Raw genomic sequence first — 18033 nt, 5'->3', positions numbered from 1 at the left:
GAACAGGATATAAATTACACCTTTGCACAAAGCTACCTTGCAGATATTTGAGAATATGCATATTCGAAGAGCAAATGATTCAAATGTGTACATTGGTATCCTTTAGCTCGAATACTGCCTTCTATAAGTATATCTTCCTAAACATATCTATTATTTGGAGAAGTTGTCACTTTGTCTGAAATACATTTTGGATCATCTTCTGTGGAGAATCAAGAGCTGCGTATTCTAATTGGAGCAATTCATCGGAACTGAGTTGCCAACCAAGGGCTCCTAGGTTCTGTTCAGTTTGTTTTACAGACTTGACTCCAGGGATAGGAATTGTACCCTTGCATATACACCAGTTGATAGCTACCTGCATTGCGACGTTATGTTAATAGCTATACCTCTTACCCGGTGATTTCAAGGTGCTAAGTTCAAAGGGAGCAAGTATTAGTGAAGTGAAACTATACGTTTACCTGTGGTATTGTTTTCCGACGTCTTTGAGCTATTTCTCTCAGTGAGGTAAGTAGAGGCTCCAATCCAGGCAGAATTTGTCTAAAGAGTAATCCCCTACAAGTGATGTTTTACGTTGAGATTAGTATCAAATAATCGTGTGAGCTGTACTTGCTCGTTTACTAGTAAGAAAAATTCAACTTGGGAAGAAATTGAGTGTGTGTGTACCTTGGCCCAGGTGGAAGATTAGAGGGCGTATATTTACCAGTGAGCATACCAAGACCCAGAGGACTGTATGCTATGACCCGTATGCCTAGTGAATCACATATATTTTTTATCTCCATCTGATCACTTCCCATACTCAGCAATGAAAATTGTACCTGATGTTGGAGAGCTTACCGGCTTAAGATTGTCACACCAAAGCAAGCAATGATTCGAATTAATTCAAAAAATAATTTGGTCATATGGAACTTGATGACCACTAACGATGTTTGAACATTAGAGATGATTCTCTCTTTCTTTGGATAACATGTGATATCAAGGCTATCTTGTGTGTCCTCGATGAATATGGGATACATGCTACCTCCTACTAGCACAGGTACATACCAGATAAGTCAGTCCCATTAGAGGCGATTCATTTTCTTAGACTAACCAGAAGTAATGCATATTCGGTTTTTGACACTTTTAAACAACAGAGCATCCCACACTCTGTTAAAGAAACGTAACTGCATACGTAATAGTAAAGTAGGAAGAAGACTCAGCACCTGGGCTGAGCGCAAGGGTACTCCTCGGTCATCAAGATATTTGTGTATTTTCAGCAGCTGCTTCGGTCCATAGTTGCTCACTCCTACTGCACGAACTAAACCCTGCACGAGATGGAAACATTGTAATTTGATTTTATCCATAGGTGATGATAAAGACCAGATTTAGCAGTCTTTTAAGAGTGACAGAATAACACCAAAAATATAAATCTCCCTCACACAAATGCACGCGAATCCAAATATATACTTTTAGTTAATAGTATTAGTAACCTTGTCGTACATGGCAACTAAACCATCCCAAAGAGCTCGTTCCTGCAAAGGTGCATAATTTGCAGTTGACCAGTGCAATTGTCCTATTCCAATTTGCTCAATTTGCATCCTATCCAGAGAAGACCTGTCACAAAGTTCTGTTTAACACAATCATCTTGTTGCTTCATAAGAATCAGCTAAATTATGAACCTAACGTTTTTCTTAAAAGTTTGTTGTAGTTCACTTCTGACAAACATGTAGTAATTCTTATCAAAAGAAAATTCTACAATAGGTATTTTTTTCCCCATATTACTGGAGTTAAATATTCTGATTATCAGTATGTTCAGAAGAAATGAGGATGAACAGTACTTGCAAGCATTCACAAATTGTCCAGGTGTTAGGCGCCATGGGTATGCTGCAAATTTTGTTGCAATAACAATGTCATTCTTTACTTGCTCGTCTCCTGAAAACATGATAAGTTGAAAACTTAGAAAACAGAAGTGAATTTCGGTTACCTTAACAAACTTACTGAGCACCAAATGCTCAGACAGAAGTCCAACCAAGAACGGAAGGTATTATGTAACTCAAAAGTTTAAACAATGTTACAGATTTACATAATTGCTGAGAGTAGCAAACAATTCTTCAAAACAACATATTAAAAACATGAAAAGTTGGGAAGCTAAACTAAGTTCAATGCTGCTCTATTTTTCCATTAATGTGAAGAAATTAAAATGAAACGTAAATGTCCTGTGACTGGATCACCTGAATCACCAATGTAATTCTACTCCTCGTTCCTAAAGAGAACGATTTAAAAGTATTTGAGGAGGCCTAGACACCGCCACCACCACCACCACCAACATGCCACTGTAATCCCACAAATGGGGTATGCAGATAGTAGTATGTATGCAGATCTTACCCTTACGTTTGTGGTCTTGTGGAGGGTGGCCTAGACTAGTGGCGTAGCTACATGGATTGGACATCCTTCGTCACAAAAAAAAATACCGTATATACAAGTTAAGTAATACACTAAATGATAAAATAACGTGTATTGGACACCCTTAACACAACAAGCTATTGCAGCCTAATGGTTTCAGACGCTTGTCATGAGGCAATGCTTGTGTATTTGACTCTCACTAGTAGCAAATGTTTTTTCCACTTTTTGGAAAGAGTTTTTGTAGTGCTATTTCTGAACACCTTTTGTGAAATTCCTGGCTCCACTAATGGCCTAGACACCATGGTTATAAAAAGAAAATGTAACAAATTGGTTATTGAAAACTTCCTAATGCTGCCTGTGAAATGTTCAAAAGCAAGAATTGGTTTATTTTCCTAATGACAGAGTTTCCAAACATGAATATATATAGGGATTACTTTTAATGAGAAACAAGAACAAAGCAATGTGACCTGGAAACTGGCGAATGAATTTTCCAAGAAGTTTCTCACTTTGTCCATTTAACTTTCCAGTCCCATAAGAATCAGCCGTATCAAATAGATTAATACCATTCTCCACAGCAAGATTGAAAGTCTGCTGAAGTTCAGAGTCCATGGAATCTTGATAACCCCAGAGAAGCTGATTGCCCCATGCCCAAGTACCAAACCCCATTGGAGATACTGTCAAAGGTCCCATATTTACCTGTAAATTCAACTCAATTAACCTTTATAAACTTGAAATTCGTGCAGCTGAGCAAAAGGAGATGAAACGAAAAATACCTTTTGCCATGGCCAGAAACGGGGAATTTTGAGGGATTTGAAAACAGAGGAAGATGGAAGAGAATCACTTGTAGAATTGCTGCATCTTATGTTGAAAGCAATGGATTTTGAAGCTGAGAGGCAGAGAGCCATTGCTTCCAGGTGAGGAAGACAACCTTTGGATAAATTTTCAGATTATAAAAAAATTAAAAAGAAAAATCAAAAGTTATTAAAAATTTAAATTTATAAACTAAAATAAAAAATAAAATGACGGCTGTGGGATTTGAACCCACGCCCTTTCGGACCAGAGCCTAAATCTGGCGCCTTAGACCACTCGGCCAAACCGTCGTTGGATGAAATAATATATCTTCTAATTTTATTTATAACTTTGAATATTTTTATTTTTAATTTGTGTTTTAGTCTCTTAATATTGATGACAAAGTGAGAATTTAGTCAGATATGATATCTGATAAATCATGTTAATCTTTAATTAGGTTGACATATTTTGATCCTAATTTTTGCGAATCTTTATAAATTTAACAAACTATTAAGCACTACATTATTTAATTACTGGAATTTATGTTAAATTATATATTTGCTACCATGCTATTTCATATTTGGGATAATAAAATTCTAGTTAAATAGTCTACACGTTATATTTTCTTTTGCATAGAGATCAAAATATTACATCTTAATTAATTGAAGTTTTAATTAAGTTAGACAACAATCATTAGGAACAAAACTAGAATCTATCTTTCTTTATCCCCATGGTTTCTTATTGTTGAATCTTTCTCAAGTGAATTAACTCAATTGTGAAAAAACGTCAGCAAATTGGTAGAGATACTTACATGTATCTCTACTCTAGTGGTGTTACTATTAATCTGCTTAATTAACAGTTGTCTTAAACTTGATAAGTAACTCTACTTCCAGTCACACAAAATTAGCTTCAAATATCCTATGTAATACTCCATCCGTTTTAAAAAAGAATGACCTAGTTTCCTTTTCAGTCTGTTTAAAAAAAAATGACCCCTTTCTTTTTTGGGCAACACTGTAACTTCAATTTTTCACGTGGCATGTTTAAGACCACAAGATTAAATGAAATTTTGGTACATTTGACATAACTTTAATTTATAACCACAAGATTAAAAAATCTTCTTTCTTTTCTTAAACTCCGTTCCAAGTCAAACTAGACCATTATTTTTGAAACGGAGGGGATATGTAATAGGCAATTTGACTATGGTCACACAACAAGAAAAAGAGGTCTTTTTTTTTCTTTTTCAGAAGAAGCTTTGGATCAATCATAAAATTATTTTTATGTGACTTATATATGTTACAGGTTCAAGCAATGGAATCTATATTTAAAATCGAGGCTTTTTCCACGGTGAATACATGAGAAATAATTGTTATAAACTTGATTTTCCAATCCTAACGAATACTCATTGAAATATTGAGAATAGTCGCTAAACATTTTTTAGTAGGAAATTACAATGGGAAAATTGTGATATTTTAGTAGTAAATCAATCGTTGATGCTTGTGTTCAGTGGCGGAGCCACAAATACTTTTGTCGGAAATTGTTATCTCCTATATTAAGGTTAGTCAAAAATACAGAAAAAATAAAATGAAATAGATAGAATGCTTTTAATCCGAGTCCACAGAAATCACTGTGTTTTCTTAAGAAATTTAATCCCCTCACTGTACCCGAGGTTGCAGATTAATTCCTCCCAAGCCAAATCCAAATCCAAAGCCGAAGCCGAAGCCGATCGAGCAACGACGACGGCGCAAGGGACACCTTCTTCTTAACCCTTTAAGAACTAAAGGAAGTGTTTCCTAATATAAAGACAACAATTTTTTTTCTACCAATATGGAAAAAATGACTTTTCATTTGCACTTTGCAATGACTTTTCATTTTCCCTCCAAAATTGGTTCCCCCACTTTCATTGGTTCTTTCTCTTTCCATTTTCTATTTTTATTTTCCATTCATATCTTGCTAAACTAAACCCAACAATCCCCCACATGAATGGGGAATGACTATAGTTAAAACATATGCATGAAAAATTTGAGTGTCTTGTAAGTAAGGGTTAATCACATCTGGATAAGTAGATTTTCCTTTAAACTTTCCGTAGTGAACATATATTGGATATACTCGGTCAATCGGTAGATTTGATATCTTTGAACCGTCGAGCTTTGGTGTATATCTAGACAACATAAGTCATACATTCAACCCTTGAACAATTTGTTATTCTCATTGTTTTGTTCGTTTCAGCCATGAACACATCTCGGTTAATAAATGCTAGAGAACTGGCCTTACTGGATTCTCCTTGAAGCGGCTTACACTTCACACTTACATAGGTGGTTTCTAACTGTGTTATCCCATAGATACACTATTTGATATACCTTGTATCAAACTTAGAAACCATTAAAAAGTCTTTATGTCTTTATCCTGGTTACTGAACATTGTCTCATCATGAGAATGGACCATAAAATAAGTTTTGACAATGTTGAACCGTCATCTATGACTTAGTTTGATCTCCTTGAACCTAGATCTTGGGATCTCCAGTCTTCTAGGTAGAGTTACCGCCACGATGACTTGTTCTCGGCCATAGTCCCATTCTCGTCGATGATCTCTCAACTCCCTAGTTAGGCCTTTTGTAAGTGGATCTGACACATTATCCTTTGACTTTACATAGTCAATTATGATAATTCCACTAGAGAGTAGTTGTCTAACAGAGTTATGTCTTCGTCTTATGTGATGAGACTTCCAGTTATATATAACGCTTCCAGCCTTTCATATTACAGCTTGACTATCGCATTGTATGCATACAAGGGCCATTGGTTTGGGCCAAAACGGAATATCTTCTAAGAAATTCCGGAGCCATTCAGCTTCTTCACTGCCTTGTTAAGGTGATGAATTCAGACTCCATTATAGAGCGAGCTATACATGTTTGTTTGGATGATTTCCAAGATATTGCTCCTCCACCAATAGTGAAAACATATCCACTTGTGGATTTCGTTTCAGTTGACCCAGTAATCCAACTTGTATCACTATATCCTTCAAGAACTGCTGGATATTTGTTGTAATGCAAATCATAGTTTTGAGTGTCTTCTAAGTACCCCAAAACTCTCTTCATTGCTAACCAATGATTTTGATTGGGATTACTTGTGTATTGACTCAACTTACTTATAGCGCAGACTATGTCTGGTCGTGTACAATTCATGACATATATCAAACTTCCCAATACCCTGGCGTAATCCAATTGAGACTAACTTTCACCTTTATTTTTAGCAAGATTAAGGTTCACATCAATTGGGGTCTTTGCCTTTTTGAAATCCAAATACTTGAGCTTTTCAAGTACCTTTTGAATATAATGAGATTGAGACAATGCTAGACCGTTAGGAGTTGTGTGAATCTTTATTCCCAATATCAAATCGGCTACTCCTAGATCTGTCATATCAAACTTACTAGCAAACATACGCTTAGTAGATTTTATATTGGCAATGTCCTTGCTCATTATCAACATGTCAGCCGCATATAGGCATACAATGACTTCCTGATCCGGAGTGTCTTTAATGTAAACACATTTATCACACTCATTGATCTTAAATCCATTTGACAACATGGTTTAATCAAACTTTGCATGCCATTGTTTCGGTGCTTGTTTTAGTCCATAAAGTGACTTAACAAGTTTGCATACTTTCTTTTCTTTGCCGGGAACTATAAAGCCCCCAGGCTGTTCCATGTAGATCTCTTCCTCCAGCTCTCAATTTAAGAAGGCAGTTTTCACATCCATTTGATGGTTTTTAAGACCGTATACTGCAGGTAGGGCAATTAACATCCGAATTGATGTAATTTTAGTCACTGGTGAGTATGTGTCAAAATAATCAAGACTTTCTTTCCGTCTAAAGCATTTGACAACAAGTCTTGCTTTATATTTGTCAATAGTTCCATCATCTTTCATCTTCTTTTTGAAGATCCATTTTGAACCCAAGGGTTTGTTCCCTGGAGGAAGATCAACCAACTCCCAGGTATGATTGCTTAAAATTGATTCAATCTTACTATTGACAGCCTCTTTCCAAGAGGTTGAGTCGCTAGACAACATCGCTTTCTTGAATGTTTGAGGCTCACTTTCAAAAATGAATGTTACCAAATGAAGTAGTTGTCCTTTGACGTTTACTGCGCCTTGGACTCTCTTCATTGGTTTCATTCTCTTTTGGTTCTTCTCGAGGTTGTATAGACCCCCCACTAGATGACTCAAGTCTAGTTTTATACGGATAGATATGTTCAAAAAATTCTGCATTATCTGATTCCATTACCATATTATCATGAATATCCGGATGTTCGGACTTATGAACCAAAAATCGACATGTCTTACTATTTGTGGCATATCCAAAGAATACACAATCCACAGTCTTAGGTATAGGAACCTAGACCTTGGCAAGACACCCCCACACTTTGAAATATTTCAGGTTGGGTTTTGTATCTTTCCATTTCTTATATGGAATAACATATGTCTTCGTATGAGGCACTCTATTGAGTATTCAATTTGCTGTAAGGATAGCCTCCCCCACAAGTTTTGTGGTAAACCTTAACTTGTAAGTAAGACATTCATCATTTCCTTTAAAGTTCGATTCTTCCTTTCCGCAATTCCATTAAATTGTGGAGAGTAAGGAGCAATAATTTGATGGATTATTCCATTTTCCAAACATATTTCTGCAAATGGAGATTCATATTCTCCACCTCTATCATTTCTGATCATTTTGATTTTTCTATCCAACTGAATTTCAACTTCAGTTTTATATTGCCTAAATGCATCTATTGTTTCATCCTTACCATTTAGCAAATAGACATAACAATATCTAGTGCAATCGTCAATAAAAGTTATAAAATACTTTTTTTCACCACGTGTTGGTGTTGGCTTCGTGTCACAAATGTCAGTGTGAATCAGTTCTAAGGGATATGAATTCCTTGCAACAGATTTATAAGGATGCTTAGCATACTTAGATTCAACGCAAATTTGACATTTTGATTTATTGCATTCAAATTTAGGCAAAAAATTTAAGTTAATCAGTTTTCGCAAGATTTTGTTATTAACGTGTCCTAAGCGTTCATGCCATAAACATTTAGACTCAACCAAGTAAGAAAAAATAGAATCTTTATTCATATCAACTACAATTACATTGAGTTTAAAAAGGCCCTCAGTGAGGTAACCTTTTCTTACATACATCTCATTCTTACTTACTACAACTTTATCAGAAACAAATACACATTTGAATCTATTCTTAGTCAGAAATGGTATAGAAACTAAGTTCTTTCGCAATTTCGAAACATACGAGACCTTGTTCAAAATCACCACCTTGCCTGATGTCATCTTTAGGAAGATCTTGCCAGTTTCTTCCACTTTTGCAATAGCGGAATTTGCCATAAACAACTTCTCGTCTGTATGTGCTGGAGTATATGATGAAAATAATTCTTTGTTGGCACAAACATGACATGAGGCACCAGAATCTATCCACCATTCTCTTGGATTTCCAACCAAGTTGCATTCTGAAAGCATTGGATAAAGATCGTCCATCTCTCATTTGGATTTAGCCAAATTTGCTTGATCCTTCTTGGGACCCCTACATTCAGTAGCCTTATGACCACGTTTGCCACAATTGAAACAACTTCCATTGAATTTCTTCTTAGGAGGATTGCTCTTTGGACCATATGTTTTCTTTCTTTTCTTTTATTTTGTGGGATCTTCTTCAACAATATTTACTCCAGATATTGCTGAATTACCACCTGACCTCTTTTATGCGGCCTTGTTGTCCTCTTTGATTCTCAGCCTTACCATGAGATCTTCAACAGTCATCTCATTGCGTTTATGTTTCAAGTATTTTTTGAAGTCCTTCCACAATGGAGGTAACTTCTAAATAATGGTAGCCACTTGAAAAACATCATTCACAAAAAATCCTACATTAAAGATTATGTGAGTATTAAGAATAAACTTAATATTTCCAACATAGGTATTAAATAAATTTATACCTTCAGCAAGGAGATCATTGATTATGACCTGCAATTCTTGAACTTGGGTGACGACGGGCTTACTGTCTATCATCTTATAGTCCAGAAACTTTGCCGCAATAAACTTCTTCATTCCGGCATCCTCTGCTTTTTGTACTTCTTTTCTAAAGCATCCCAGAGTTCTTTTGAGGTTTTGACATTACTGTACACATTGTACAGATCATCCTGCAGGCCACTCAGAATATAATTTTTACATAAAAAGTCAGAATGTGTCCATGCCTCTATTACCAATAATCGTTCTTAAGGGGGAGATTCATTCGACATAACATGAACGTTCTCATTAATGAACCCCTGCAGACTCAACGTAGTCAGATAGAATAACATCTTTTGTTGCCATCTCTTGAAGTCGATTCCAGAAAATTTTATAGGTTTCTCAGTCGGTGCTAAGGCAGCAGTTGAACGATTGTGTGCAACCGATGTTGTTGCAGCACTTACTGTTCCAGCATTTACTTGACTTAAATTAGTCATTTTTCTGTCACAAATGACAGACAATTTTAGTATGTGAAATACTATAAGTAAAGAATAAATCCTTACACAGACTGTTTCTGATTTAACGATAAAGTATTTATGTTCTTTTAATCGTTAATCGAATGAATTTTAAAAAATTCAAACAGAGTAGAAAACCATAAAGGTTAAACTCGAGAAACCTCAAATACATAAACTATTAAATTTCTTAAGATTGTTATCTCGTGTATTCAGGTTAGTCTACAGAAATCACTGTGTTTCCTTAAGAAATTTAATCTCCTCGCTGTACCCGATGTTGCAGATTAATTCCTCCAAAGATAAAACGGATTAACCTGTTTGAGAAGTAGCGGTACCTCAAACTTCAATAACTTCAGCTAACGCAAGAACAACAACAAGAGCACACACAGACTCAGTCGATCAACAATTTTGTTTATGTAAGAAAATGTATGTAGATAGGAAAAAATTTCAGTGTTGAAAAACGAAAAAAAAACATCTCTATTTATAGCCATTTACAACAAGGAATGCGTCTGTTCAGACAATTTCGTTCAGACCCGTTTTTTCCAGAACGTTGTGTCTTTTGGGAAAAATAACGACTTTTCGAAAGGAACATGTCCCTTCAGAACGTTATTACCGTTGCACATGAATTTCAAATAAATTTCGTTGTGCCAAATTAATTTTGTTATTTAACTAACATTCTGAATTAATTTATAAGAGAAAATAAATGAATTAACAAGATTGATTAAATAAATTTGTCCAAATCAAGCTGAGGCCAAGCGAGCGACGACGACGGCGCGAGGGGCACCTTCTTCAACCCTTTAAGAACTAAAGGAAGTGTTTCCTAATATAAGAACAACAATTTCCTTTCTTCTACCAATATGGTAAAAATGACTTTTCATTTGCACTTTGCAATGACTTTTCATTTTCCCTCCAAAATTGGTTCCCCCACTTTCATTGGTTCTTCCTCTTTCTATTTTCTCATTTTATTTCCCATTCACACCTTGCTAAACTAAACCCAACAATCCCCCACATGAATGGGGAATGACTATAGTTAAAACATATGCATGAAAAATTTGTGTGTCTTGTAAATAAGGGTTAATCGCATCTGGATAAATAGGTTTCCCTTTAAACTTTCCGTAGTGAACATATATCGGATATACTCGATCAATCGATATATTTGATATCTTTGAACCGTCGAGCTTTGGTGTATACCTAGACAATATAAGTCACACAATCAACCCTTAAACTGTTTTTGGTTCTCATTGTTTTGTTCGTTTCAACCATGAACACATCTCGGTTAATAAGTGCTTAGAGAACTGGCCTTACCGAATTCTCCTTAAAGCGGCTTCAACTTCACACTTACATATGTGGTTTCTAATTGTGTTATCCCGTAGATACACTATTTGATATACCTTGTATCAAATTTAGAAACCATTTAAAAGTCTTTATGCCTTTATCCTGGTTAGTGAACATTGTCTCATCATGAGAATGGACCATAAAATAAGTTTTGACAATGTTGAACTGTCATCTATGATTTTGTTTGATCTCCTTGAACCTAGATCTTGGGATCTCCAGTCTTCTAGGTAGAGTTACTGCCACGATGACTTGTTCTCGACCATAGTCCCATTCCCGTCGATGATCTCTCAACTCCCCAGTTAGGCCTTTTGTAAGTAGATCCAACACATTATCTTTTGACTTTACATAGTCAATTGTGATAATTCCACTAGAGAGTAGTTTTCTAACAGAGTTATGTCTTCGTCTTATGTGACGAGACTTCCCGTTATACATAACGCTTCCAGCCTTTTCTATTACAGCTTGACTATCGCAGTGTATGCATATATGTGCCATTGGTTTGGGCCAAAACGGAATATCTTCTAAGAAATTCCGGAGCCATTCAGCTTCTTCACCTGCCTTGTCTAAGGCGATAAATTCAGACTCCATTATCGAGCGAGCTGTACATGTTTGTTTGGATGATTTCCAAGATATTACTCATCCACCAATAGTGAAAACATATCCACTTGTGGATTTCGTTTCAGTTGACCCAGTAATCCAATTTGCATCAATATATCCTTCAAGAACTGCTGGATATTTGTGGTAATGCAAAGCGTAGTTTTGAGTGTCTTCTAAGTATCTCAAAACTCTCTTCATTGCTAACCAATGATTTTGATTGGGATTACTTGTGTATCGACTCAGCTTACTTATAGTGCAGGCTATGTCTGGTCGTGTACAATTCATGACATACATCAAACTTTCCAATACCCTGGCGTGATTCAATGAGACTGACTTTCACCTTTATTCTTAGCAAGATTAAGGTTCACATCAATTGGGGTCTTTGCCTGTTTGAAATTCAAATACTTGAGCTTTTCAAGTACCTTTTGAATATAATAAGATTGAGACAATGCTAGATCGTTAGGAGTTTTGTGAATCTTTATTCCCAATATCAAATTGACTACTCCTAGATTTGTCATATCAAACTTACTAGCAAGCATACGCTTAGTAGATTTTATATTGGCAATGTCCTTGCTCATTATCAGCATGTCATCCACATATAGATACAATGACTTCCTAATCCGGAGTGTCTTTAATGTAAACACATTTATCACACTCATTGATCTTAAATCCATTTGACAATAGGGTCATTGTTTCAGTGCTTGTTTTAGTCCATAAAGTGACTTAACAAGTTTGCATACTTTTTTTTCTTTGTCGGGAACTATAAAGCCCTCANTCAGCATGTCATCCACATATAGATACAATGACTTCCTAATCCGGAGTGTCTTTAATGTAAACACATTTATCACACTCATTGATCTTAAATCCATTTGACAATAGGGTCATTGTTTCAGTGCTTGTTTTAGTCCATAAAGTGACTTAACAAGTTTGCATACTTTTTTTTCTTTGTCGGGAACTATAAAGCCCTCAGGTTGTTCTGTGTAGATCTCTTCCTCCAGCTTTCCATTTAAGAAGGCAGTTTGCACATCCATTTGATGGATTTCAAGACCGTATACTGCAGCTAGGGCAATTAACATCCGAATTGATGTAATCCTAGTCACTGACGAGTATGTGTCAAAATAATCAAGACCTTCTTTCTGTCTAAAGCCTTTGACAACAAGTCTTGTTTTATATTTGTCAATAGTTCCATCATCTTTCATCTTCTTTCTGAAGATCCATTTTGAACCCAAGGGTTTGTTCCCTGGAGGAAGATCAACCACCTCTCAGGTATGATTGCTTAAGATTGATTCAATCTTACTATTGACAGCCTCATTCCAAGAGGTTGAGTTGCTAGACAACATCGCTTTCTTGAATGTTTGAGGCTCACTTTCAAGAAAGAATGTTACAAAATCAGATCCAAATGAAGTAGTTGTCCTTTGACGTTTACTGAGCCTTGGACTTTCTTCATTGGTTTCATTCTCTTTTAGTTCTTCTCGAGGTTGTATAGACCCCCTACTAGATGACTCAAGTCTAGTTTTATACGGATAGATATGTGCAAAAAATTTTGTATTATCTGATTTCATTATCGTATTATTATGAATATCCGGATGTTCGGACTTATGAACCAAAAATCGACATGCCTTACTATTTGTGGCATATTCAAAAAATACACAATCACAGTCTTAGGTCCTATTTTCACCCTCTTAGGTATAATAACCTGGACCTTGGCAAGACACCCCCACACTTTGAAATATTTCAAGTTGGGTTTTCTATCTTTCCATTTCTTATATGGAATAACATATGTCTTCGTATGAGGCACTCTATTGAGTATTCGATTTGCTGTAAGGATAGCCTCCCCCACAAGTTTTGTGGTAAACCTGAACTTATAAGTAAGACATTCATCATTTCCTTTAAAGTTCGATTTTTCCTTTTTGCAATTCCATTAGATTGTGGAGAGTAACGAGCAGTAGTTTGATGGATTATTCCATTTTCCAAACATATTTCTGCAAACGAAGATTAGTATTCTCCACCTCTATCATTTCTGATCATTTTGATCTTTCTATCCAACTGATTTTCAACTTCAGTTTTATATTGCCTAAATGCATCTATTGCTTCATCCTTACCATTTAGCAAATAGACATAACAATATCTAGTGCAATTGTCAATAAAAGTTATGAAATACTTTTTTCCACCACGTGTTGGTGTTGAGTTCATGTCACAAATATCAGTGTGAATCAATTCTAAGGGATATGAATTCTTTGCAACAGATTTATAAGGATGCTTAGCATACTTAGATTCAATGCAAACTTGACATTTTGATTTATTGCATTCAAATTTAGGCAAAACATTTAAGTTAAATCAGTTTTCGCAAGGTTTTGTTATTAACGTGTCCTAAACGTTCATGCCGTAAACATTTAGACTCAAGCCAGTAAGAAGAAGAAAAATCTTTATTCATATCAACTACAATTACATTGAGTTTAAAAAGGCCCTCAGTGAGGTAACATTTTCCTACATACATCTCATTCTTAGTTACTACAACTTTATCAGAAACAAATACACATTTGAATCCATTCTTAGTCAGAACTGGTATATAAACTAAGTTCTTTCGCAACTTCGGAACATACGAGACCCTGTTCAAAGTCACTACCTTGCCTGATGTCATCTTTAGGAGGATCTTGCCAGTTCCTTCCACCTTTGCAACAACGGAATTTGCCATAAACAAAGTCTCGTCTGTAAGTGCTGGAGTATATGATGAAAATAATTCTTTGTTGGCACAAACATGGCATGAGGCACCAGAATCTATCCACCATTCTCTTGGATATCCAACCAAATTATATTCTGAAAGCATTGCACAAAGATCGTCCATCTCTCATTTGGATTCAGCCAAATTTGCTTGATCCTTCCTTTTGTCCTTCTTGGGACCCCTACATTCAGTAGCCTTCTGACCACGTTTGTTACAATTGAAACATCTTCCATTGAATTTCTTCTTAGAAGGATTGCTCTTTGGACCATATGCTTTCTCTCTTTTCTTTGATTTTGTTGTCCTCTTCAATTCTCAGCCTTACCATGAGATCTTCAACAGTCATCTCCTTGCGTTTATGTTTCAAGTAGTTTTTGAAGTCCTTCCACAATGGAAGTAACTTCTCAATAATGGCAGCCACTTGAAAAACATCATTCACAACCAATCCTACATTAAAGATTATGTGAGTATTAAAAATAAACTTAATATTTCCAACATAGGTATTAAATAAATTTATACCTTCAGCAAGGAGATCATGGATTATGACCTGCAATTCTTGAACTTGGGTGATGACGGTCTTACTGTCTATCATCTTATAGTCTAGAAACTTTGCCATAATAAACTTCTTCATTCTGGCATTCTCTGTTTTTTGTACTTCTTTTCTAAAGCATCCCATAGTTCTTTTGAGGTTTTGACATTACTGTATACATTGTACAAATCATTTTGCAGGCCACTCAGAATATAATTTTTACACAAAAAATCAGAATGTGTCCATGCCTCTGTTACCAAGAATCGTTCTTCAGGCGGAGTTTCATCCGACATAACATGAACGTTTTCATTAATGAACCTCTGCAGACTCAACGTAGTCAGATATAATAACATCTTTTGCTGCCATCTCTTGAAGTCGACTTCAGAAAACTTTGCAGGTTTCTCAGCCGGTGCCAGGGCAGCAGTTGAACGATTGTGTGCAACCGATGTTGTTGCAGCACTTATTGTTCCAGCATTTACTTGACTTGAATTAGTCATTTTTCTGTCACAAATGGCAAACAATTTTAGTATGTGAAATACTAACAGTAAAGAATAAATTCTTACACAGACTGTTTTTGATTTAACGATAAAGTTTTTATGTTCTTTTATTCGTTAATCGAATGAATTTTAAAAAAGTCAAACAGAGTAGAAAATCATAAAGATTTTAATCTCCAGAAACCTCAAATATAGAAACTATTAAATTTCTTAAGATTGTTATCTCTTGTATTCAGGTTAGTCAAAACTACAGAAACAGAAAAAAAAATGAAATAGACAAAATGCTTTTAATCCGAGTCCACATAAATCACTGTGTTTCCTTAAGAAATTTAATCCCCTCACTGTACTCGAGATTGCAGATTAATTCCTCCCAAGATAAAACGGATTAACCTGTTAGAGAAGTAGCGGTACCTCAAACTTCAATAACTTCAGCGAACGCAAGAATAGCAATAAGAGCACACACAGATTCAGTCGATCGACAATTTTGTTTGTGTAAGAAAGTGTATGCAGAGAGGAAATAATTTCAGTGTTGAAAAAAGAAAAAAACATCTCTATTTATAGCCATTTACAACAAGGAATGCGTCTGTTCAGACCCGTTTTTTCCAGAACGTTGTGTCTTTTGGGAAAAATAACGACTTTTCGGAATGAACATGTCCCTTCAGAACGTTATTACCGTTGCACATGAGTTTCAAATAAATTCCGTTGCGCCAAATTAATTTTGTTATTTAACTAACATTCTGAAGTAATTTATAAGAGAAAAGAAATGAAATAATAAGATTGATTAAATAAATTTGTCCAAATCCAAGCCCAGGCCGAGCGAGCGACGACGGCGGCGCGAGGGTGCACCTTCTTCTTAACCCTTTAAGAACTAAAGAAAGTGTTTCCTAATATAAGAACAACAATTTCCTTTCTTCTACTAATATGGTAAAAATGACTGTCATTTGCACTTTGCAGTGACTTTTCATTTCCCTCCAAAATTGGTTCCCCCACTTTCATTGGTTCTTCCTCTTTCCATTTTCTCTTTTTTATTTTTCATTCATACCTTGCTAAACTAAACCCAACAGAAATTACACTATGTACGTAGCTAGGTAAATTATTTTTTATGTATATATCACGTATAAACATTCCTTGGCTTCTACTTGCGTTGGTATATAATACAACCTATTCTACAGCTCTTAGAGTGCGATCCTTTCTCGATCCCTATGCTAACGCGAGATGCTTTGTGTAGCGAGGTACCTCTTTTTTCCTCTTTCATTGCATGCATATTTTTTTCTAGCTGCAACATTTTTGTTAAGCTTTCTTGTGAACAATAACAAGGATTCACAAACAATGCCTCTGTTTTTACGAAGCTACATTCTGATTCTTGGGCACAATGGAAAAGTAGAGAAACCGAGATAGCTGAGATAAATAAATATTCCTTCCTTCTATTCTACTGTACTACTTTATGAAATTTAAGTACAATCTGTGAGGCTCAAAAGTCCCACAACTTGGAATTCGAAATACTGCCTAAGCCAACACACCAATGTTCTAAGGAATTATTATTGTCTCCTAATTCCTCCAGGTTCCAAAACTCTGATTCTTCTTTGGGAGTGAAGTATTTATCTCTTGTGTCATCATCCTCTTCATTTACACTCTTGTGATCAAATCTCGAACCTGAACAATCCTTCAATTCTAACTCTGTAAATCCATTTTCTGGACTTGTATGCTGCAATTCACTGTCTCTTGAATCTTGACTTCCGCTTCCTCGAGCGTTGTTGTTTTCTAGCTGTTCATTTAATGTCTCCAACTGTTTTGAAAAGAAAAAAACAACAAATTTTATTCGTTTCCATAAGTTGCATGGTAAAAGATAGCAGTAGAGTCAGAATCTTTACTAAAGAAATTAAATACGATACCTGAATGAGTAATCTCTCCTTTTCTGTCTTCAAGGATTCAAATTGCATATTTAAATTGTCAAAATTCGATTGAAGTATGCGATATTCGTGTTCTAATTGCTTCGATTTCCATCTAGCCCTTTTGTTCTGAAACCAAATAGCTACTTGGCGTGGTTGCAACCCGAGTTCTCTTGCTAATTTCAGCTTCTCTCTTGGCTCAATCTTTGTCCCTAGTTTAAACATGGACTCAAGTAACTTCACTTGCTCATCAGTAAACCTTTTAATATTTTCACACTTGTTCTTAAAGGGTTTTTTGAAGTTGGAAATCTCAGAATTTTCAAGTTCTGGTTCCATTTGTTCCAAGTTGAGAGAGGAGTTTCAATATTTGTATTGACAAGAAATTATTTTTAAAAATTGGTGAATAGGTGTATTTAACTATAGTGTATGATAACAAGTATCTATTGTGGTTGCTTTCATTTGATGTGGACTTATGGTTTGCTGGTTCATTAAAGCCAATTGTCTAACAAGTCGTGTATCTTTTTCCAACTTATTTCTTTTGGATATTTTTGATATATCTTTTTAATTTATTCATACCTTCCATATGTGCAGTGCTTTTTAACTTGTTGCTATATTATTGAGATTGAGGACTTCTCTTCTCAATAGGTAGATGCAGAGGCCGATTCAGGATATTAGCTTCTTGCAGTAAAATACGTTAATATGCAACTTAAATCTCAAATGGTAACTCAACTAACTTAAATCTCATAAAATTACTATACTTTGTTTTGTAACACAAAAGTCATTCAACTAAATTGCGCTGAG

General features: G+C 35.4%; 2 protein-coding genes and 1 non-coding gene across 3 annotated transcripts; all 3 read right to left on the bottom strand.

The window, feature by feature from the left end:
• Window positions 1–61: 61 nt before the first annotated feature.
• LOC125859524 (pyridoxal reductase, chloroplastic) lies at window positions 62–3323 on the bottom strand. Its single transcript, XM_049539293.1, has 8 exons — window positions 3150–3323; window positions 2844–3072; window positions 1812–1905; window positions 1464–1587; window positions 1197–1298; window positions 661–812; window positions 456–549; window positions 62–352 (listed from the first exon to the last, which is right to left on the bottom strand). The coding sequence occupies exons 1-8, from the start codon at window positions 3279–3281 to the stop codon at window positions 167–169; spliced, it is 1113 nt and encodes a 370-aa protein (XP_049395250.1). The 5' UTR covers window positions 3282–3323; the 3' UTR covers window positions 62–166.
• A 73-nt stretch (window positions 3324–3396) lies between these two features.
• Window positions 3397–3476, bottom strand: TRNAL-UAG (transfer RNA leucine (anticodon UAG)). The gene has a single exon. It is a non-coding gene; the product is annotated as a tRNA-Leu (tRNA).
• A 13248-nt stretch (window positions 3477–16724) lies between these two features.
• Window positions 16725–17625, bottom strand: LOC125859526 (homeobox-leucine zipper protein ATHB-7-like). Its single transcript, XM_049539295.1, has 2 exons — window positions 17236–17625; window positions 16725–17129 (listed from the first exon to the last, which is right to left on the bottom strand). Exons 1-2 carry the CDS (start codon window positions 17566–17568, stop codon window positions 16815–16817), a joined length of 648 nt encoding a protein of 215 aa, XP_049395252.1. The 5' UTR covers window positions 17569–17625; the 3' UTR covers window positions 16725–16814.
• Window positions 17626–18033: the final 408 nt, after the last annotated feature.

The sequence above is a fragment of the Solanum stenotomum genome, chromosome 3 (genome assembly GCF_019186545.1).
Source record: "Solanum stenotomum isolate F172 chromosome 3, ASM1918654v1, whole genome shotgun sequence".
Lineage (NCBI taxonomy): Eukaryota > Viridiplantae > Streptophyta > Magnoliopsida > Solanales > Solanaceae > Solanum > Solanum stenotomum.
Note: the sequence above shows the minus strand (reverse complement) of the source record. Positions and strands in the feature narration are given on the sequence as shown.